General features: G+C 32.4%; 1 protein-coding gene across 1 annotated transcript in view; it reads left to right on the plus strand.

Annotated features, from left to right (window-relative positions):
* Positions 1-17191, plus strand: part of LOC145683631 (uncharacterized) — a 61821-nt gene extending 44630 nt beyond the window's left edge. Inside the window, exons 6-8 of the mRNA XM_081754969.1 lie at positions 8523-8606; positions 13374-13433; positions 16980-17191. Of these exons, the coding sequence (XP_081611095.1) occupies positions 8523-8606; positions 13374-13433; positions 16980-17191 (356 nt within the window). The remainder of the gene's footprint in view (positions 1-8522; positions 8607-13373; positions 13434-16979) is intronic.
* The last annotated feature ends 8263 nt before the right edge of the window (positions 17192-25454 follow it).

A 25454-nucleotide genomic window follows, 5' to 3' on the forward strand; every position in this document is an offset into this window, starting at 1 on the left:
AATCCTATGTGAAATCATTTCTTAAAACTTAATATATTAACGAACCACGTAGTATTACGAATCTTACCATAATGTATTATTTATGTCAATAAATTGTAGCTGATCTAGTCGATTCAAATCTGAATAGCTTCTAGTGTCAAGTGCCTTTTGATCCACACTATAGAATACCAAATATTAATTGTTTAGTCTGTTAAGTAGAAAAGTATGTCAGTTTTGCGGTTGAGGGATTAACATCTCATCAAACCTATTATCTCATTAACAGTCAACACTATTAACATCTCATTAGATATACACCATGAGCATAAAGTCCTGCCCTGATTATAAAAATTTATTACGGAATAACCGTTGGACAGAATAATGTAAATTCTGGCCTGTTACATAGGTTAGTATTACAAGTTTTTTTAAGACCAATAGATGGCACTAGTGCAACCCAACAGTGACACAGTACGTTACTTGGCGCGCGCGGGTTAGTTGGCGAAATGACATCGAAGCAGGGGAAAGCGCAACGCGTGCTGTGGTATCACGAAAGCAAATTGCCCATCAGTGACATAAGTAACGTAAGTGGTCTTAGAAAACTTGTAATACTAACCTAAATTACCGCGCGGATCAGCAAACAAAACAAACAAAAGAAAAACGAAAATACTCAGGGTTGGAAATTTCTTTACACGGAGCATATTGAGGTTACATTTCGATTCGATCTATCGAAAACAGCATGAGTGCTTGTAGTGAATGTCATAAGAACGTATTAAGACAGGATGTAAGCTCTAAAGTCGAGTGTGTAGACTGTAATAACCTGTATCATATCAATTGTGCCCAACTTAAGAAAGTAGATATACAATTAATGAAAGACGAAAAAGAAAATGGCGGTGCAAAGTGTGTTTAAAAGAAAAGATGAAAAGCATGCAGAGTGGGGATGATTTAAATCGCCAAACTCTTAATTTAGCATACATGTATAAACTCTTGCAGGATTTGAAGCCAGACATTTCTGAGTTAAAGAAAGATAACGTTAGAATTGAAAATGAGTTGGGCAAGTCCTTAAACCTTACACATGAAAAACTTGATGAGAATGTTGATTTGGTAAAAGAACAATCCGTGAAATTAGAGGAGTGTTTAGAGAAGATAGCAATTAACGTCCGAAAATACACAACTGAAAAAAACAAGTAAGGGAACTGCAAGCTCAGTTAGATGAACAGGAACAATATGGGAGAAGAAATGCTGTGGAAATTCATGGTGTGCCCGAACAAGTGAACGAAGATACTTATGAGGTGGTTAAAAGTATAGGAAAGGCGTTAGATGTGGTAATCAGGGAAGAAAACATAGAAGCATGTCATAGATTGAAGAAACGACCTCATGAGAAAACTGCAGGCATAATTGTAAAATTTTTCATCGTAAAACTAAGGATAAATTAATGGAGAAACGAAAAGTCAAAAGAGATTTCAATGCATGTCAAGTTGGTTATGCGAATAATGAGGCTATATATATCAATCACTCTCTTACGTCATTTCGCAAACGTCTGTTTGGTCAGGCAAGAAAATTGCAAAGAGAAAAACAATATGCATTCTTATGGGTTGACCATTCAGGTGTAATTAAATTGAGGAAAACTAGGGATGATGGGAATGTGTTTGTAATTAAATCAGAGGAAGACACTTCGTCACTGATGTAAAGAATGTCTAAAGGTAGTTCGATTTCTATTTACTATCAGAATGTTAGAGGACTGAATACTAAGTGTGATGAATTTAAGAAAGGTCTTTTGGCAACTAGTGATGAATATAATATAATTATTCTGACGGAAACTTGGTTAACGAAAGGCGTATATGATGCAGAATTATTTAATAATCAGTACAAGGTATACCGAAAAGATAGGATTGGAAAGGGAGGGGGAGGCGTATTGTTGCTATAAGGCGAGAGATAATATCCAGTGAAGTGAAAATAGCAAATAATTTGGAGCTTTTAATCATAAAATTTGTAGTTAATGGAAAAATTTATTTTCTTTTAATGATATACTTCGTGCTTGATTCTAGATTAGATGATTATTATGATTTCTATAGAATATTTGAGGAATATAAAGTTATGAAAAATTTAGCAAATGATGATATTTTTATAGTAGGAGATTTTAATTTACCGAAAATTAGGGGTCCAGATACGAACTTACTGGAGAAAGGTTCGTTATATAAAGCGTTGGCTGACTTTTTAAATCTCTACGATTTAAAGCTAATAAATAATGTTTAAAATAGCGAGGAAAAGGCCCTTGATTTAATTTTAACAAATGTAAAACTTCTTATTGAAGTAAATAAAGAGAAGGCTCTTGTAAAACCTAATATTTATCATCCGGCTTTACTTGTAGATATAAAATTTAAATCAAAAGTAAGTGGTAGCCTTAGTGAACCAATAATTGCATACAACTTTCGAAAAGCAAATTTTTATGAAATGTATAATAGAATCCAAACAGAAGATTAGTGAACCAATAATTGCATACAACTTTCGAAAAGCAAATTTTTATGAAATGTATAATAGAATCCAAACAGAAGATTAGAGTAGCTTAGAGAAAATAGATGATGTAGAGGAGGCAATTGATTATTTTATAATAGAATAGGTCAATATTTGATATAACAATCCCTAAGAGCTCTTTAAATAAGGAAAAGAAATATCCACGTTGGTTCTCGAAAGTGATTATTGAATTAGTAAAACTGAAAGAATATTATAGGAAGCATAAGAAAAACTCAGTATATAACACAATGATATATAAGAATGTAAGATCAGAACTGAAACAAATGATCAAATTAGCGTATAAAAATATGTAAATGAGTCCGAATTAAATATTAGAAATGAAATAAGTACATTCTGGTCATTTATAAAAGACAGAAAAGTGACGAAAGTAGCACCCAATGTTATTAATCTAACACTGTACTAATAAAGATAACATTGTACTAACTAGATAACAGGGAATATTGTACTAATAAAGATATTGTTAATGGTTTTGCAACTCATTTTAAAGCTGTATATCTGGGGGTTCCATCAACTTATAGAGTGAATGACAGAAACAATTATTTTCAATTATAGAGTACACTAAAGTTAGATCCTGTAAATGTGACAGAATATCAGAACGCTATCCGTAATTTAAAACCTAAGAGAACATGTGGAATAGATGGAATACCACCTTATATTATTAAGGGTTGCTCGGAGGTTTTAATGCATCCTTTATGTTATATATATAATTTGGTGATTAAAAAACAGATGTTTCCAAATACCTGGAAGGTATCTCGTATTAGTCCAATCTTTAAGAGTAGAGAAAAAAATAAAATTGAAAATTACCGACCGATATCAATAATTTGTGCTCCAGACAAGGTATTAGAATATATACTCTATATACGTATTTTTAATCACGTTAAGTCTTTTTTTATCAGAACCAACATGGATTTTTTACAGGTAGATCAACTGTTACAAATCTGATTAATCTTGTTGAAGATGTACAGGATGCATTGCATAAACAAAATAAAGTGGATACTATATACTTTGACTTTTCAAAGGCATTTGACAAAATTAATCATGATATTTTATTGAATAAATTGTCAAATTTTGGTTTGAGTTTGTTGTTTTTAAAATTAGTGGCATCGTATCTTGAATATAGAAAACAATGTGTTTCATACAACGGTCATCAGTCTTCTTTTTATCAAACGACTTCTGGCATACCGCAAGGCTCTAACTTAGGACCTTTATTTTTTCTAATAAATGTAAATGATTTACCGTCTAAAATTAAACATTTGAACTGTATAATGTACGCGGATGATTTAAAATTGTATAAAGAAATAAAAAATAAGAATGATGAATGTATGTTACAATCCGATATTGCGGAAGTCTACAATTGGAGTGTTGAAAATATGTTGTATCTAAATTTACAAAAATTTCAATTTATGATAATAACTGAAAAGCGAAGCTATATTGATTGTAAATAATACTTAAACGGTGTTGAATTGGAAAGGAAATATGAGGTTAAAGACTAAGGTGTATATTTTAATAATAGCTTGTCATTTAAAACTCATATTGATAATATAACGAATGATGCTTATCGAATGTTAGGTTTTATCATAAGAAGTACAAAAAATATACATGATTTATCAGTTATTGAAATATTATATAATTCAATAGTTCGAAGCAAATTAGAGTATGCATCAATAGTATGGTCACCAAGTTGTAAGTCACAAAAAATGAAATTGAAGCAATACAAAAAATAATTTTAAGATACTTATATTTCAAAAAACATTTTGTTTCATCATATCAGAGAAAAATTTCGTACATGTGGTTATTAAAGGAATTTCACTATGTCAAATTAACAAACAGAAGGATTGTAGCTCAGCAAATGTTCCTATATAAAATTATCAATGGATTAATTGATGGTAGTACGTTTTTGGAAAGAATATGATTTAACGCTACCCCATGTAAATTAAGAAATAGGAATCTTTTGGTAAATAAAATACCCAAAACAGTGGCATATAAAAATTCACCATTATTTGCAATGTGTGATGCATACAACAAATTAGTAAAAGTATGTTATTTGGATTTTAGTTTGTAAAGTGAAAAATTATTGTAATTTGGTGGAAACTTATGTAAATTTGGAGTATATGTAAACCCCTGTCTGTAAATTGCAGCACATAATAGTAGGAAGTAATGGTAATAGGTCTCGAAAGATGAATACTTATGTATGTTGGCATTCTTGTGCGTGTTTGTATTTTTTATTTTTGTGTTTCTTTCTATTTTTTTTTATTTTTTATTCTAGTGTTTGTTTTAAATTGATAGCATAGATGTAATACTTTATGTAAGACTCCTGTAGTTGGGATTCTCCTGTTGGAGTCAGCGGATTTAAAAATAAATAACTGCAACTGACCAGTTTTTACATTATTATGTCAAACGGTTCTTCTGTAATTTTTTTGTAATCAGAGCAAGTTTTTATGCTCACCCTGTATATACACGCCAAGTGCAAAACGTAAAACCAACCGAATAATCGTAAAATTGGAACATGTATAAAAATTGAAATCAAATTATTTACATGTGGTATAGAAAAAAGAATATTGAACACTTGACGATCATGTGGACCACTTTAAAAGCTGTCAAATTGGACTTAAATCAAATTTCTAAAATAAGACGAATAGAATATGGCGGCACTTCATGCTAATATATGTCTGCAGAAAGAAGTTCATGTAATTAGTTTTGTTCTCTCCCTATACAGAACTAAATCCTTATCACATAAACATTACAGTCAAGATGCTTCGTTTATCCTTTTGCTATTTATAAGGAAAGTACAGCAATAATAAAGATGTAGTCTTCATTAGTGGGGTTGCTTCAAGAAATCGTATCACTCGGTGTGTTCTTTCAGGAATTTTATTCATACCCAATATGGTAGATTTCAAGATCACAGACAATATTATAGTGTCACATGTTTGCTCTTTCTTTTCCATATTACTGATACGATCTGATTTCATATTTTGTAGGACATTTTAATATCATTTGGCCTTTCCAGAAGAACAATATCGTGAAATTGTTGACATTTTCCCCAAAAAAGTTAAAAAATACTTTTGTTAGTAAGTAAGATAGAGCAAAACAGGTTATAGTAGTTTCATTCAGAGAGCACACGCAGCTATAATAGAAGTATGACACATGATCATCTTATTCCAACGGTCTGCATTCAACTTTTCTTACGTTGTAGATATAAGCAAGGATATATTTTATATTCATAGAATATATTGACCTTTATATGGTAATTTTGAAATTATGTCAATGTAAATATAACTTTTATGTCTTCCATGGTTCAGGTATACCTTTTATATGTATTGATAATATACTTTGTTTCAGGAAGAACTGAAATTTAAATTTTTATATTTTTAACAGAGCATAAGCATACACTATTCATGTTAACATATTACGTAATTTTATTTTTTAAAAAACAAAAGACGTTGCTACATGTTCATGTTTTATTTGTTGCTTATTACTTTTGTTTTTAAAAGACTTTCTAATCTTTTATTTTTATTTACCATGCAATTTTGTTTTATTTAAAAAGTGCTTTTCTATTTGAACACTCTTTCACTTTCTTTTAAACTCTAAAATATATACTTTGATTTTTCTTTAAAGATATTCTTAAAACTGTGAGGTCTAAAAACCAATTCCATTGTAAATTTGTTTTCGGAAATGATAACACACACGTACATATTTAATTATCTTCCGCAGCACCAGGAAACATGTTTGTTTCTTTAGCAAAGTATTAGATATGACGTCGACACATTTTGCTTCCTTCCTTTACAATGTTCTTATATGACTAGTTTGGTTGTTAATTAATATGAATATCAAATATTTATTTTATTTGTGGCCCCGCTTATAGTAGGCGATGAGGCTCTCGCCTTCGGTGTCAGCGGTCCTGGGTTCGTTTCCCAGTGGGGACACTCGGTCGAAAACTGTAAAAACTTTTTTCATGCCAGCCATAATAAATTAGGTTTTCCTCATTCACACCAGGTATATAGCAGGGTAATACCTAACATATAAGTCCCAGGTTGCTTCCTTCTTTTCCCAATCCTTTCCTCTTTCCCTTTCCCCCGGATAGTGTGAACACCGAGGGACATCGACCCTCATACGTCACAGGGTTAATAGCGATAAATGTCGAAAGGCCAGAAAGCTTAATCCTAAAATTTATTTTATTTACATATACATGATATTAAGTTCTAACTTTATTATATCATAATATTTCGTAAAGTAATATTATATTTTTACATTATTTTATTATTAAAATTGTTTATTTATTAACCATAATATTATTGATTTTTCTTTTATATCTAATGGCATTATTCATTGTTTTATATCTCATGCCATTATGCATGATCGTAAAATCGTAGGTGTCATGTCTGACTGTGTGTACCATTTTGCGACTTAGTTTATAAAATACTAATTTAAATGTTAGGAAAAATAAAAGAATCCAAAAAGTACATGAGTAATTTGCCAAGCAAATATTAAACAAAAACATAATTACGTAAGGAGTATTAGTATTTCCTCGAACACTTAATTTCCCCTTCTATCAAAGCTCCAAATAAACACAATTTCTTCTAAAGTAATGCTTGGACAAATTTTTGTTTCTCTTCATACTCAGTATCAGTATTATTCCTCTGATACTCAGAATTACCTTCTATCTAATCCCTAAAAATACTATTTGTTTTCAAACAACTTTCCATCTCAAATATTTTCCTTCTTTTAAATATTCACAATAGTGGCCTTTTCCTCCAACAGTTACACTTAACTTCCATTAAATACCTAATAACATAAATTATTCTTAAGTAACGTTCCAACTGGTTCCTTTTCTTGTTTATAAATTTCTCCAGTACTGGTCTTTCCTTTCAACACTTACACATATCCTTTATTGAATCCCTGATATCACAATTACTACTGAAATAACTACCAACAGGTTTGTCACCCTCCTAATATCCTCGGGATTGATCGTTTCCTCCAACATGTACACTTAACATTTATCACATCCCTAATAACACAATTTCATCTCAAGTAATGCTCCGAATGGCTTCTCTTCGTCTTTTTTAATATCCATATATTTGGTGTTTTTCTCGAACACCTACACTCACTTTTTATCGCATCTCTAATAACACAATTTCCGGAACTAAAGTCGAAACTGGTTTAGTTTCCTCTTCCCCAAATATCCGTAGTTTTTGCATTCAACATTTACAATTACATTCTAGGAAATCTAGTAGAGAAATGTAAAGGTCAATGACTATGACGTTCTAACATTGAACAAGTAAGCACATTAAGTGACAAAAGTTCCCCAAAATTCATGTTCTAGGATTGAACAAGTATGCACAGTAAGAGGCAAAAGTTCCCAAAACACATGTACTAGGATTGAGTAAGTAAGCACATTAAGTGGCAAAAGTTCCCCAAAATACATGTTCTAGGATTGAATAAGCATGCACGATTAGTGACAAAAGTTTCACAAAATACATGTACTAGGATCGAACAAGTATGCGCAGTAACTGGCAAAAGTTCTTCAAAATACATGCTCTAGGATTTAACAAGAATGCACAGTTAGTAGCAAAACTTCCCCAAAATACATGTATTAGGATTGAACAAGTATGCACAGTTAATGGGAAAAGTTCCCCAAAATACATGTTCTAGGATTAAACAAGAATGTGCAATTAGTGGCAAAAGTTCCCGAAAATGCATATACTAGGATTGAACAAGTATGCACAGTAAGTGGCAGAAGTTCCCTAAAATACATGTACTAGGATTTAACAAGTATGCACAATCAGTAGCAAAATTTCCCCAAGATACATGTATTAGGATTGAACAAGTATGCACAGTTACTGGCAAAAATTCCCCAAAATACTTGTTCTACGATTGAACAAGTATGCACAACTAGTTGAAAAAGTTGTACTGACTTATACCAATTAATCTTGAATAAAATCTAAAGTATATTCGTTAATTTGATAATGAAATTAATTACAGACCATTGATTAAAATTCGTTTTGAGTTCTTTTCAGAAATAACAACCATAAACTCGAATGAATGGAAAGAGACCGTAAGTGAAAGTAAAACGCCTCCAGTCGCTGGAATTCACAGGGGAGGTAGGTAAACAAATTACACTTATACTTTCACTAATATTTAGAGATTCCAGTTATTTTTTTTAAATTGTATTTCATATTTTGTAAATACTAAATCATACTTGCTCTTTATAATGGAACGCAATTAATATTCAAAGTACCTCGTGTTCTTTCAGTTTATTAATATTTTATACATCACAATTATGTTTATACCACTAAACTGACAGAAAGCTTGGTCGTTAAGATTATTAATTGAATTTTAAATGTCAATGAAGCAATTAGGATAGTACGTAAGTATTAAGTTCTACGAGTACATAGCACAATCATAACAAACCAATGCTTATTATTTTATCTTTAAGGTCCAACGTGTGCAAAGGCTAAGAGAAAGACGGTGATGACGTTAAGGAACAATATCATGGAATGAAGAGACAGGATGAAACTGGATAACAGAGAGGAAAATTAGTACAGTGTTTCTCAGCCAAGAAACTCATTTAGCATGACCTGAGGTCAAACCTCTGATTCAATAAATCAAATACTAGCACCAGGCCCGAAAACAACGCAGAGGTTTGGGGGCCATAAACATGTCAAGGGGCCAAATCATTAAAAATTCTCTTACAAATATCTAAATTGTGTTTTTTGTGTTAATAATAACATTTTGTATTGAGGTCTGGAGGGGCCACGAAAAGTTTAGGAGATTCCAGGCACCCTAGCCCCTTCTTGTTGTGTGCCTGATCAGCACTCTTTTTTTCTCAATCAATGTTGTTCCGCTCCTCACGAATAATATAACTTTCTGTTTTATTAACTCTCAGTTATGAAATCTTCATGACCATAAAGGAGTATATTAATTGCAAGTTTTAGGTGAACCTCAAATCTTTCTCGCCGGACACGGACTTTTAGAATGCAAAATACAAGTGGTCGTAGAATATGGTCACTATAGTGAAGCAAAAGATTATTTTTTTCTTTCAAACTAACTACTATTATGAAACCGTCAAATTTTACATAGTAAGATGTAGATTTAACTGTTACTAATTCCTCACAGAGCTGCAGTTATATATTTTTCACTTTCTTAAGTTTGAAATTAGTATTGGTGCGAAGAAAATGTTTTGAATCCCTAAAACACCTATTGCTCAACTAGCTACCTTCCCAGAATAAAGTTAAAATATTAGATGTAATTCTCTATTACAATAAATAGACATGCTTGTAAACACGTGGTTATTTTTTTTTAAGAAATGCCTTTTGTATATCATATTTTTTATGCTAGTTTATTAAAATTGTTTTTATTATCCTTGTAAGTTTGGTTTAAAATGCTTAGGTAACAAAAAATTTATTTAGTGTAGTAAGTCCTTATACTTTATATATTTTTCTTACTTTGCTAACGTTAGTAGTTATCAACCAATCATCTGATACAAATCAAAGTTGGAAACACGTTTACCATTACACATATTGAGAATTAGGCATTTACGTTTCCACCACAAGGTCATATTTTAGCTTTAATTCGATAAATAGAAGTACTAAGCAAGCAGTTCAATTTTTTCAAAATTGTTTCCTGTTGAAACCTGCTGAGTAATGAGTAATTAGTAGAAACTAGAAACAATGGAAAAAATAACAACTTTATTATTTCTCCTACACCCTGCACTTCAATAACAGAATTTTTGTGTGCAGCCTTTAAAATACATTACTTTAAAACCTGATATTTTGTAAGAAATGTTAAGTTTCATAAATTCCCAGGTAGTTTCATGGTAGCTTAATTAGACTACCACAATTTGATTTTATCCAAGGTGGCAATAATATTGGAAACAAATTCGAGAACTTCTAAAAAAACTTATCATCTTATGACAAATTTCCTTCCTAGGTCATCTGCATTCTGAGTACAGATTCCACAATTTTTACTATTGTCACAAGAAAATCCTTGATGAGGGATATATATATATGCGTGAGCTCATCTTAATAAGTAGCACCGTTATCGTCACCGTCAATTGTAATACTGTTCAACTGTATATCATCTTCTTCATCATAAACAAAGGTCCGTAAAATCAAATAGGAAGGACTAGGAATGGCATTCTTATGGAATTTCGTATATAATCTCCTTGAAGTGTTCAGATATTGATAGATACCCGTAGAACGAACTAAAAAATTGCCTGAAAATTTAAGGTTTGCTAACTTCTTGGAAACTATTTGAGTTCTGATCGCTTTGGGAGTGTTTCTATTAGGTTGCCATACCCGAGTAATTTGCGTTAGTGCAAAGGCGATAATGACATAACCCAATTCCTAGTTAACTAAATGGGTCTCCGATCAAAACCACACAACTTAGCATTCAAAAGAGAACATGGAGTACATTTAAAATAAGTCTTAGTTTCCGATAGAAAGAAATGTAATACTCTTTTGCACATTTCGGTAATTGGGGAAGCTCTTATCTGACAAGAAGTAATTGAGATATCCGAAGAGGCGGTGGAAAATGAGAGAAGCATCAGGAGAATACTGTGACAGAGGGAGATTTTGATATCTGGAACACTTGAACAGTATGTATCTTCCATAGTGTTACGTATTAATATACATTTCCCTGCAGTATGAGGAAACAATTTCTGCTTATTATTACAAGATGTTTCTGATTACGTTTACGAAATTTTCGTGGAATTCAACATAGTAGGTGTCCACAGTGAAAGTTTCACCTAAATCATGAATCCAAATTTTTGACCATAACAATGGCGGACACTTATAAATGACTGGATACACAGTGGTTTGGTTTAAGTGTAATCGATATGTAATTTAATGGCCGTAAATAAGAGTACGGCTCCGTTGGCTTCCTGAGGAGTCCATAGTGTAGCCGCTAGCTTAGAGGTTGTCTGCAATGGTGTGATCATCGCAACCTAATGGTGTATTGTGTGTTTATTACTCAATTCTCAACAAACTGTAATGTCGATGTTTCTCGCTACTAACTGTTAAAAAATATCCCAGGTTGATCTAGCAAACGAAAATAGTTTGTAGTTATGCTTCTATGGTCCATTTGCATGTGAACTTGCTAATCAACGTGCCTCATTCTAACTAATTAGGGCCCCAATGTAATATCTTACCATGAAAGTAATTTGTGCGTATCCACACGTGATCGCTCTCCATTCATTGGCTGCTTGATAGAGAGTGGTTTCCAACCAAGTGTAAAATCGGACAATTTAATCGCAATGACCTGATATTTTTACATAATTTTTTCATATACTTCATACGTAATATACTTCTTAGTGAGTAATTAAGTTCATCGATTCTGTAGGAGGCTCGTAAACAAGGTAACATTATGCAGGGTTGTAAACACACAGAACACACAGTAATCTTGAAACGTTTATTACGAATATAGAGCATAGATGACACTACTTTTTGAGGTATTCAACGAAGATTTTTCAGACCCTTACCACACCGTGGAATCAACTTTTTGTATTCCGATCCCGTAAATCTCAGGTGCCTTGGAGTGAACAAGTGTCAGTTGCTTCAGAACACACTTGGCACACAATTCCAGGAAACCCAGGTTTGACGTAACAATTTTGTGCAACAAGGATGGACACATCTCTGGAAACTAGCTGCTGACACGTTATCGTGACGATTGTCTCGAATAAGCTGCTGCACCAAGTTCACAAGGAATTCTACTATAGACACTTCCACTCACTTGCAACTTAGCAGCTATTTCCTACAGGCTTCCCGATTCAGCAGTTTAACGTCCCACGTTTATACTAAGGAAGACGAACTATTAAAACAAGGCTACTGCGTCTCTGTTACCGTATAAGGGAATCTTACTTTCTAAACATGCCTTGCATTCTTTTAAGTATTCCATTTGAATAAAGCCATCTGGCAGTCGGTGTGTCTCTGCTGAAAGTATCTGAAGTGCAAGTTATCACATTGCATTTCGAAAAGGAAAGATGTATCTATAAACGGTCGGATTTGGAGCAATAATTTCCTTTGAATTTTCCATTTGTTCCCAATCTAATAATGTGACGGTTAGTAGCATAACTTCGGGGTGGCTCTGACTATACATTGGGAATAAAATGAGCTATACTGAAACGAACATTAATTCAGTAGGCTGAAGTTACCTTACTGACTACCAATGACGTTCACCTGCTTGAATGTTGCGTAATTTTGGATAGAAAAAGTTAAACAAAGTTTTATTTCAGTGACCCCTGTTGATCTTATGGCTAATTCCCGGGTTATCCTTCTTTGTGCCCAGATTTGAATTCTGATAAGGGGGTTTGTCTCACCGAATACATTGTTATTTCATACCTGAAGTTAACCAAGAAGGTCTATTCCCATACAGTCCCGGGGCCCAAGAGAGGATTTATGATTATCACAAAGTCAAAGTAAAATTTTCTGGTTAAACGAATATATACAATCAAAAGTTACATTTAATTAATAATAACCTATATTCATTTGTTTCATTTTAATACAGCTGATTGTCTAGGGAACTGTGGGAAGTTCAACTAGTTGAATTCTTTAAATAAACTCAGAACAACAGAAATATGAGCCAACTATTATGTAGAATAGCTTAAGATATCCCATGAGTTTCTCCATACGTAACTCAGGTTCCAAGTTTTATAGATTTGATAGTCGTCGATGATCTAAGAAGTTAGATTAACATAATGATTATTTCAGGGGCTTTCTTGCCGCATTTCGTTTGTATGAAACGGATTATTTCACCAATGCCCATATTTTCTGTAGAAAGGGTGGCACCTTTGATTCCAAACTTTTGTAGTAACTCAGTGTAGAATTTAATTGGTCTAAATTTGTGGTCTGAGATGCTTTATCTTATTACAGTAGGTGACATGGACAAGTGGTGGAGTGACAATTATTCTGCAGAAAATACAGACGGAGAAGGTACGTTATACTGATATCTTAGAAATGTGTTGCATGTACATATTTTAAAATGACAATTCTTTAAAGTGTTCACCTGTAACTTTGTGTTGTAATGTTTCCGATATATTTGTTTAAATTATTCACAAGGCTGCACAATAACGTTACATGGTGCCTATGTTTTCTATTCACCAAAAAGTACAAACTAAACAGAGTATGTGATCAAAGAACTACAACGTGCAGAACACAGTGACCAAGTTGTGCGTTAAATTCAAGTTAAATGTAACTGTCATGATCAAACTGAGGATCGAACACGAAAACCAGATCTAACGATACTTAGCCTAGTGATGAACTAGATAAGCTAGATAATCTTGGCGAACATCTATTTGACCAAGTCACGCAAGTACGTGTAACTAGTCACCGAGCTGAGACAATGTATCATGTCAAACTGACTACAATCCAAGTTGTGTCCAGCTGATATCTGATATCGACTAGTCACCCAGTACTTCAACATGAATGTGTTCACTCAATGACATTCAAGAGCACCCTCATCGACTATATGCACGATGACTTACCCATCAATAGCGACAAAATGGCTTTCTGGACAAAAATATCCAGAGTTAAGTATTACGTACCGCTAATCGTGAAAAACAAAGGATATAAGTATTTTTGCTGTTTGTACGTTATTTTTATTTACTTACTATAAGATAGAAGATAAATTGAAATATACATGATACAAATTAGAACAGTAGATTGGAAATTCTCAACGTACAAACGCATCTTCTTATATTATTATTTTTACTCCTCATCTATTCATCTTCTTATTATTATTCTTTATACACCCATACTTCTTTTTCGGGGGCGCGGTGACTCAGTGTTAGAGGGTCCACCTCCGGTGCTTGGGGTCCCTGGTACGATCCCAGCTCACGCTGTGTGCACTTTGTTGTGGACAAATACTCTGCTCATGGGTTTTCTCGGGGTTTTCCTGTTTTCTCCCACTTTCTTCATCATTTCTCATCTTCACAGCCTCCTTTAGCCTAACCGGCATAATCGTGGGACGTAAAACTTAAAGATTTCATTTTTTCCTCTACTTTTTCCACTTGTTTATGTGGGTTGGACGCTTATGATGAATCTTCTCCACACAGTCCTGTTCCGGAATTCTTCGTCTATTTCTGAAGCCATTCCCCTATTCCTTGTGTTGCTACCTGATTCCATCGCTTGTGCTCTCACTTAGTTTGAGATATAGTTTAGGATTTAGCATTACTTTCAGTAGATAGCATATGTACGACGTGAACCTATTGGTTAAAGTGAGTTTCTAATCACATGAGCACCGCACACGAATCGAACCTGAATCTCACCGAGCCGAGCAGCAGTGACTCAGTGATACAGTGGTCACTTCTAGAATGTGGAGCCCCTCCTTCGTACTAAGTTCTTGAAAAGTGCTTTTCCTGATGGAATAACATCCGCTCCCTTCCGTATTCTCCCACTTTTATTATTCCGTTTATCGTCATCTCATCATCGCTGCCTCCCTTAGCCTCACTATATACCCTCTCTAATCTTATCGCGTTAAACTAAAATATCCCTTGAATTGGCTGTAGTCATTTCTTATTCAGGACTTGTGTTGCCACCTGGTATAGTAGTTACTATTTCAAGACACAAAATGTATTTTGTTTAATAATCATCTTTTCCACTTGGTATACCAGAGGGAAGTTGTGGGTATGCCAGAGGAGGGAACGCTTTTACGTGTGATCGTCGTCGTGCTAAGAGAGCGCACATAGATACCGAGAAATTGTTTTCCTGTACTGATTAAACGTCTTAAGAATGCGGTACGTGCAGGGCCGGATTTAGGAGGGTGCAAAGGTGCACATGAATCCTCCCTTCGTTGTTAATATACACTATCTAAAATGACAAGCTGGCAGTGAAAATAGCAATACTTTCCGAAACTTTCTGCCATCATGTTTCCGTTTGGGACATAGAAGAAAGTAGAGCTTTGCAAAAGCAATAGTTTAAGTTTTTTTCTAAAGGTAGAAGGAAAAGGATTCTCCAAGCAAAACAATATAACATTTGTCAAGTACAAAAGAAAACAGAAGCCATGAGGAGGAGAAAAGAACATTTTTCCCCTGCGTAACACTTGCGACCCTCTTTAAAACTTTCCTCCGTTCTATGCATCAGTTTTTGTCAGGGATAAAGAATATTGTCACATGTCACTTTGAAGAGTTTCAGTGTGATTGGTTATTTTGGTAGTTATTGGTGCACCCCCCTCATACAATTCTAGATCCGGCCCTGGATATGCGTATTAGAAAATTGGACAGATTGGGATCACTGTGCACGAACCTACACCACTGCTGCCTCGACCATCACATGACAGTTATCTTAGCCTTTGGGGTTGACTCACCAGAATCTTGAACTTGATCCAATCGTTATACTTGAGGAAGAGCGTCTCAAGTGAAGTTAGGTTTGTGGATCGAGTTATAAAAATGAAACAGCAGTGGCGTTTGAGCAACATTATGCAATCAACTTTTGTGTAAAGGTAGCCGAACCGCTTCTATGACTTATGAAAAAACAGAAAGGCCTTACGGTAAACCTTTCTTATCCGGGCACAAGTGTTCAGATAACATAAATACTTTCTAGAATGCCAAGAACTAGTGCTAGACGAACTTGTAGAGGAAGATCTTCAATCTCAAAAACTGATGACAATGGGTAAAGAGTGGAAACTCGTGTGAGGTAAGATTGCCAATGTATGCCAAGAATGATCAGTAGGGAATTAAATTTGTACGTTTTTACTAACCAACAAATTTTAATAGAGAATTTTGACATTAAAAAAATGTGCACCAAGATGTTTCCAAATAGCCATGTCAAATGGTAAGTCTCCAGCAATTAATTATTGGCAGAAAATAGCGTTCCTTTGATTCACCAGCTCTCAATCTCTCTTGATGTCTTTGTATTACCCTTGCTTAAGAACATTTAAAAGGATGCCATTTTTAAATTTTGGACAAAAACGTAGGCAACAACCTGAAAAGTATTCTAGTACTACAACGAAGAGCAGAGTCAACGTTTCCATCGGTATGTAGCAGTCCAATGAATCTGTTTTGAAGGGGGTAACTTGATTTGTAAAAATAATAAAATTCATCCTTACAAGAAAATGTCTCTTTACTCTTGTAGCACAAGAGTCTTCCGTCATCATAGAAATCTCTCTCTCTACTAGAACACAAAGGTAGAAAACTGTCATTTCCAGTTTGAACACTTTCATAGAAGAAATGCGGTAAAAAAGAAAGAAAGAGAAGTAGTTTCTTAATACGGCATTGCCGTCCCAAGTATAAGTTCCTTCTATAACTTATTCCTCTATTACAATTGGCAGTTATGGTCTTACCACTTCGGTACTGTTGTATTTCGGTATCAACATGAAATTTGCGTAGTTTGGAAGTTTACCGTAAAGAAACTTAAATACAAATGCAGTGTATTTTAATAAAATACGTATGCTCATTGATTTAAATTAGACTGTATTATTTCTGATGTTGGAAAAATTATTTTCATTATACTGATTGCCTTCTTTACTTCTTCTATTTGCAGGAGCTGACCAGCATGATTTCATCCTGCCTGATTACATGGCCGCGGTACCTTTCTCTTATTGGAACAATATCTACCAACTACCGTTTCAGTATCAAAACTCCTTCTATAAAACATTTTTAAACCGCTTCAATATGCCCTATTTACCACAGCTGCCTTTTGTCCCAAATAGATTTTATCATTTTAACAAGTTATTGAGACGTCGCATTCATTGAAAATATATTTCTCAAGACAATCGATCACATAATTAGTAAAATTCCTCATTTATTCTTAACTTATATAATATAGGTAAGAGTGCTTTCCTATTAAAGCGTAAAAAGAAGTTACGTATTGTTACTAATTGTTTGATGTCAACCTTGTAAAAATGTTAAATTGTATGTATTTCTTGGTAAACTTATTTCCTAAAAATATATATATTTTATTATGCCTGGACTATTCTACAATTATGAGATGTAAGATTGTATTTTTGGTACGTGTATTAGCGTCTAAAAAGTTCGTTCGGATTCTAACTTACCAGAATATGATTAAAATGCCACGCTTTGAACAATTGAAATTTTACCTTTCGTAACATCTTTACAATTTTGATACTCGAGATCTGGTCCACAATATTCTTTTGAATTGAATTGATACAAGTTACACTCATGACCAAAATTATTGTCGCATGTCTATAAAGATGTTGTTGTAGGAACGTAATTTAATAACGAATTAGCCCGGTATTTCTTATAATGTTAGTATGTGTATAATCGGCAAAGACGTGTATGTGGAAAATTTCATGTCAAAAGAGCAGTAAATAAGAATAATAAAACGAAAATAAAACTTTCGTGTCCATTCAGCAACATTTTGTTTTACTCACTCTAATTTTCGTATTTATAATTCTCTTCCTTTGAAACTTACCACAAAAATACATTTTCCGTTTATTCACATAGTATCAGTATTAAAAGTACCGTGCAAAATCATTATCAAATTATATTCTTACAAGAAGACAGTTATAGATGGGCGACAATCATTTTGGACATCAGTTTACATAATTATAATATTAAATTTAACAAGTAGTATTGAGCCTCACATTAAGGAGTTTATTTTAACGAAGTGTACACTACTCAAAAACTCAAGTGTGATTTTAAAAAAATCCTTGCCTTCCATTTAACGCTCAAAAAGTGGATAAATGTTCGACAATCTAAAATATTTATGTCTTTTGTTTTGTTACTTAGAAATTCATTAAGTTTCATCTCAACGTTGTATTCAATGACAAATAAGTGTTTCTCATCCTTAGCATTATCCTGACACGCTTATTGCAGCTGTACTCCGTGGAGTTAGACGTCAAGAATCATATCAAACATGCCTCCCATAGCAATACGTGCGATAACGATTTTCATTTGTCCGTAATTTGAGATCAACTTAATGGATTTTAACTATCAGATAACTTGTTCTCTAACGTTTGCACCCTGCACTTCTGGCCAAATTTGACACTAATATATCATTAATAGTTCTCAGGATGTTCCGTCTTCTGGACACACACATAGATGGGTTTTTGATAAAGTGAAGTCCTTAAAAAGGAAATGTTAAGGAACAATCGTAAAATAAAAGTAAATATTACTACCGCACGTACATTCATCTTCAAAATGATTGACGCATGTCTATAAATATGTTGTTGGAGGAATATAATTTGATCACGAATTCGCCCGGTATTTCTTATAATGTTAGTATATGTATAATCGACAAAGACATGTATGTGCAGAATTTCATGTCAAAAGAGCAGTAAATAAGAATATTAAAACGAAAATAAAACTGTCTTGTCCATTTAGCAACGTTTTGTTTTACTCGTTCTAATCTTCGTATTTATAGTTCGTTTCCTATGACATTTGCCACAAATATACATTTCCTGATTATACACCTAGTATTGGTATTAAAAGTACCCTGCAAAATCATTATCAAATTATATTCTTACAAGAAGACAGTTATAGATATGCGACAATCGTTTTGGACATGAGTGTACATATGAAAATCGGTAAAGAGTTATGAACGTGCGTTTGTTGAAGTTGAGCGCATGTTTCAGCATCGACGCAAAGTGACACGTGGATCGAAAATTTAAGGTATAATCCAAACTAATGTAATACATTCAAACTTGTACAAAACTATCTAAAAGAGAATCCAATCCACGACTATGTTCAAAGGTGGCAACAAGCCCTTGTGAGTAAGCCAACAGGAAGGATTAAAAGCTAATTGCGAAATATTCGTTCTTTCATAATATAAAAAAGATCGAGAACAAACAGTGACTATTACCAAATAGTTAAGGTTCTCAACATTATGGTCATTATGGTCCATAGGTAAAGAAAGCATAGACCGTTATACCATTTGCGATCTTATGGTGACTATGAGCCTACCCTGCAATTTCCCGCGTGAAATATTGCGTTAACATGCTTCTAAATCTTCAACTTCCATCTTTTGCACCTAGATTTCTGAACTCGGCTGATCAGCTTTCAATCTTCATGTGATTCTTTATATGTATAACCTCCAAGAATATCTGTAATGTACTCTTAACATCGGAGCTCTTTTTCTTCTGATTGAAATTAAATATAACACATTTTTTGTTTATAATAATACGATGCCAGGGTCAAAAAGAAATTGAAGTACGACAAAAATAATTAGCTAAAAGTCATTCTCATAAAATCATTTCAGTAAGATAGGTGATGAATAAAGTACAGTATATGATTGGAACAGTAAATCAAGCAATATCAGGGAGAGTAAGGAGGCCGCGGTAGCTCAATGGTAGAGTGTTCCCCTCTGGTGCCTGGGTCCTCAGTTCGATCTCAGCTCGCTTCAAGTTAACTTTGTGCTGAATAAACACCATGTACGCAGGTTTTCTCGGCGTTATCACATTTCCTCCCACTTTCTTCATTCCACGATTTCCTTTATTTCTCATCATCGCCGTCTCATTTAGCCGGAATATGCATGGGGCGTAAAACAAAAGAAAGTAGCGAGAGTAAGTACAGTAAAGTTGAAGAAAGAGCATAAGAAATGGTGGTAGTAGTGAAGCACCAAAATACAGGTTTAGTTTCATGATCAAATACTTCCCACCCTATAAAATAAAAAAATAGACGAACAATTTTGTGGCATAAAAATTTAATATAATGAATTTTAATTCACATTTATTTCTTAGAAGTTTATTTTCTTTCCTTATACTCATTTTACGTATTCTTTAGTTCTTTTTCTTTAAAATAGACAAAAATTGCAATTCTGTTTTTCATTATACGTGAAAACAGGGCAGTTGCAGTACGTTTTCTATATCCATAGTTCATAATAACACTATGAAGGTATTTCTAAAGTTTTTTTATAAATGATAGAAGAATCACTAATTACTTGATATATTTTATGGCGTTGTGCAAATAGTAATCTAAAACATGCTATGTATGTGACATTGAAATATTATCATTAACGACTAGTGATACAGTGAGGATTGTATTTCCCACTACAAAGACGATAAGATTATTTAGAACAATTATCCACGTATGTAAACTATATGGAATTATTTCCGCGTTTATAATAACCCCGTCATAGAAGTTGCTATGAACTATGAAATCTGCCACATAAGGAACTTACAGTGGATATATTTTGTATTAACATATATACCATAAATTTAATATAGGTTGTAGTTTTGACTTAAATTTCTGAAACACAAAACCTTAGTAAAAAATAATATGTTAATGATAAAGGAACCAAGGAAACATTTTGCGTCAAAATAAACATGAATTATATAACGGTCTATGCTTTTTTTTACCAAGACCTGTACTATTTGTAACCAACATTGAAACTTCCGTCATCTTGGATTTTTGTTGTCAGCAAAACTAAAGAAGTTATTGTGTTCATGAATATGTGTTTTGAAATGGTAAACTCTGTGAAGAAATTCGGAGAAATGGCATTATATTTTGGAGGCACAATTGTAGTAAATATGTTACTTAACGAAGATCTCATACGAAAAATTCCGCTACTACATATATAATAACTAACTACTACTAGAGTGTTTACATTCCACAAAATTTCATTCCTTTGTATTATTCTTTGTCAGAATTCAAAGAGATATTTATTTTAGGGTTGATATGTGATCTCATTAAATAAATCGAAAATCTGTATATGGAACCAACATGATTTTATAATTTATTTTTCGTTATTCGTCACATATATAAGTGGAAGTAAATTGTAATAAATATTACAAAATGAAAAATAACATAATCCATAACTGTTAGTAAAAGTTATGGTGCAGACATCGAATATTCAGAACACGAAATGAAAATTTAGCTGTTTTGAGGAGTTAAAAAATACTAGGTAGGGTTTAAATTAAGATACGATGGTATTTAAACCAAACCAACAGAACACCTCAGTGCAGTAAGGTTGTACTGAAGGTGTTCTAAATAATAGTAACTCAAACTATATTTGACTTTTACACTTTTGGACTATGTACTATTGATTGGAAAACGAAAGTGCCTACTATGAGTTTTTGATAATAATATACGATATTTTCAGTCAAATTGAGTTAAATTTTGCTACACAAATATATCATATATAGTCGTATGTACGCTTACCTATTGTTAATGTGTGCAATAACGATTGGAAAAATCAGTATATGTAATCCAAGTATATAATATGCTACTTCTGCATAGTGTGCTATAATATTCTCTGTTTCACTACAATATTACTTCTATTATATAGAAAATACTTGGGAAGAAAATTATTAACATACACTAAAAAGCACTTGCGTCTTAGACAGAAATAATATAGTCTTGAGCACGAATCCTCTTCCAAGCAAGACTGACATGTTAAGCATGGATTAACTTGAGTTTGGCGTTTCTACATCCTAGTGCCAGAAAATTAAGTCAATATTATAATTAAAACCAGTAAAATAACCAGGGCAGGAAAATGAATCAATTTCATCTCAACACCAAGCATTCATTACCTTTCCTTTTGGGAAATCATATTATGTCACAAAATAGGTGCATACTTGATGCACTGTGCCTGATAACAGTAATACAGATATTCAACATGGTCAACAAACTGGTTACTTAAAAATATAGGCACACAATGTATGTCTGGGACGTTTTTGGACAACAAGGTAAGTATCTAGGCAGTAGGTCGTTTACAACCAACATGAAAGAGTAGCAAGCCTTTATGGTGTTCTTCGGAATACTTAAGATAAATTTCCTCTTTGTCAGCATTGATGTCTTATTCCTTATCATTGGTTTGGCAAACGTATTGACTCCATATATCCTGCTGAGGAGTGAAGTGTGTTCATAAGAAATTTTTTAGTTTACTTTCCAAGATTGCTTTCGAAATGCTTTACTCTTTTCTTTAAAGAACTAAAATATTACTAATTTAGATAAACTTTTAATATCTTTGCATTGTTAAAAAATGTTCCAATTTCAAACCACATTGAAGGCTGAAGGCACGGTGAAGGTCAATGATACACAACTCATCTTCAGTGAGGAGTTCTCTAGTTCTATCCACGGTCACGTTATTATGTGTTTCCTCGGTATTTTGCATTTCCCCCGTATTGTCATAACATCGACTAATTGATGTTACCTTTATCTATCCACTTTCCTCCTCATCGACTTAAATTTAATCTAAGCGACTCACAGAAGAAACTATATTTTTAAATTAAAATGATAATTACAAGTAACAGTTTCATAAACTATCTGTTTAGACTTCATCAAATACTATCCAAAGAGGTAGTGTCTGATGAAGCAAAGACAGATTGCTAGCGAACCTTTCAACGTTATTACTTTTTTAAATAAATGAATTGTTTGGTAAACTGAGTAATCTAATATAGATTAAAATATCTAAAAAAGACTTTCTCTTTCATTGATCTCTCTTATTTAGCTTCCAGGGAATAATCATAGACTGAAAAATAAAGAAGAAAATAATTTTATTTTCTGATAGCTTGATAGGATTTCCTCAGAGAATTTCTTAATTCATATTGAATAAATAAATAATGGAATCAAGCCTTTATATCAAGTACCTGGCAGATTTTCGTTTACAAAATCGTCCACTAAATACATTAGAAGTGTTTTCAATGCAAAGTTTATCTTTAGTTTGTTTCTAGTTCATAAGTAACATATTTACAAAGTTCCTAATTTGGTAGTATGCAGAACGAAGACTGTGTCCTTTCAGGAAGTCTATAATAATTTTAACAGAGAATATCTGCTAGTTATGTGATCTGTAATCGCCTCATATTGGTAAATAGAAAATCAACTTTGCTTTGATGCTTCTTCCTGTATCTTAAATATTTTTCTCATATCTCTTGTTATTTCCTTCTAGGATTCACATTGACGGCAACTTCTCTGCGTTTAAGAATGCTAATTCCAGAAGATAAATGGAGAAAGAATTACTGTACATATCTTTATTAGTAAAAATACAGATTTATATAAAGTCCTATTTGTTTATTGCATGTTAATAAGTGTTAAAATTATATAGTGTGTTATAAATAAAAAGTTAGTTTCGTTTAGATATACTTTATCAAAACGCTGCACTGTATGATATTTTTTTTATTCGTAATTACGAACAAACTCATTGTTCTAGCATGTATCATATCAAAATGTAAAATAGCATTGTTTAGGGATATTAAGTATCTGTTATTGCAATACACTTTTTACTTCCATCTAACATCGACTATCGCAATGTAATCCATCAGAGATGGTAACTCAAACAGTGTATAAAAATTTAAATTTTACTAAAGTATATACCACTGCAATCATTTCCTATTTATAGAAGTTTAATAAAATTAAAGCAATATATTAACTTATAATATAAACAACACTTTATAGCCACTCGCACATGTTTTCATACTTTTAAATATGTGAAAGCAAAATACGTGGAAACTATAACGATACATATTTTAAATATATATATATATATATATATATATATATATATATATATATATATATATATATATATATATGAATTTGACTTTCATTTCCATTGCAATGATAAATGGTCCATAAACTTTTAACACCAATATTAAATTACTATTTTCTTTTCTAAAGCTCCTTCTTTCGATAAAATAAAATTAGAAAAATGAATATTAATGATGATTAAATTTTAGACCAATTTTCACCCCTATTAAATTTATATATATGGTTTTGCTAGTATGTGATTTTCTTTTGTACTGTATTCTATGGATTGATAAAATAAATTGCTTCCACCAGTAACTCGTACAACATTTTTACAGACATGTGTTGCACAAATGCTTGCACATATTACATTCAACTGTTATGATTTGTATTGATCTAAAAGCATTATAATCAAACATTGCAATTTTCGTTTTGATCTCTGAAACTAGTAACCTTAAAATATTAGACAGATCAAAAGTAATGAAAATAATGGAATCTTTCATAAATAAAAATAATTGTGAAGCAAACTCTGTTTTCTTTATCTAGAGTTGCTGCGTTTGAAACGTAACGCATTTTTAATCTTCTTTCCTTTTTTCGTCTTTGATTAAAAACAAATATCCACCAAATTACAGTAAAGAAAAAGCTGATAATGTTGAGTTTTCTGTTCCATCTTAATATCATATCGCACAAAGATTTCAATCATAAAATGGAGAAAGATATATTAAGAAGACATGTGATCCCGTTAATATTATGGATCCCAATTATTTGGTATTTATTAATTTGATTGTATATAACAGGAATCCTTCATTTGAAATCAAAGTCGAAATTTACATAACTTATTTGAAGTGAATTAAGATGATAAACGCTGCAAAAAGTAGCCGAATGTTTCATTTTTTTTAATATAGATAATTTTATATATAAATTTCCTCTTGATTTCAAATCAGTGTAGATTCAGATTTTTTTAAAGATTTTAACACATTGATAGTAATATATCACTACAGTATTCACAGAATTGAATCTGTCCTCACACTTAATACAATAATTTGAAAGCTTTTTAAAAGATGAAAATAAACTATATATTTGATTGTCTTTCTCTTTTATTAATTTCATAATTTGAAGATAAAAATAAAAATATTATTGTTTAATATAGTGACATGAAAACGCCTAATAGAGATAATATTTTAACAGAACTAATTGTGAATAAGAACATATAATTTAATACTAATTATAATAATTTAATATTAATCTATTTGGCGTTCCAGCCTATGTAGAACAGCTGATGAACAAAGATCTTACTAGGAAAATTACGTGTTTATCACTACAAGTTAAATTATTAATTAATTATAGTTGAGTAACTGTAATAAGAGTTCGGTTCCTTTATAAATAAAATGTGTTTTTCAGAACTAAATTTTAGCAGCTTTTATACTTCAAAGAAAAGCAAATTTCTCAACAAAGTCCTGTATTCTTTATTTCGTTCTGGTCAACCGATACTTTTAAATCTTAGGACTGGTTTCTCTTCTTCAGTGAAGCAGTTCTAGCTGCAATTCGGAAACATATATTTATTTCTAAAACAAAGACAGTGGTACACAAGTAA

This window comes from Thermobia domestica, chromosome 4 (assembly GCF_964235325.1).
Source record: "Thermobia domestica chromosome 4, izTheDome1.hap1.1, whole genome shotgun sequence".
Taxonomy (NCBI): domain Eukaryota; kingdom Metazoa; phylum Arthropoda; class Insecta; order Zygentoma; family Lepismatidae; genus Thermobia; species Thermobia domestica.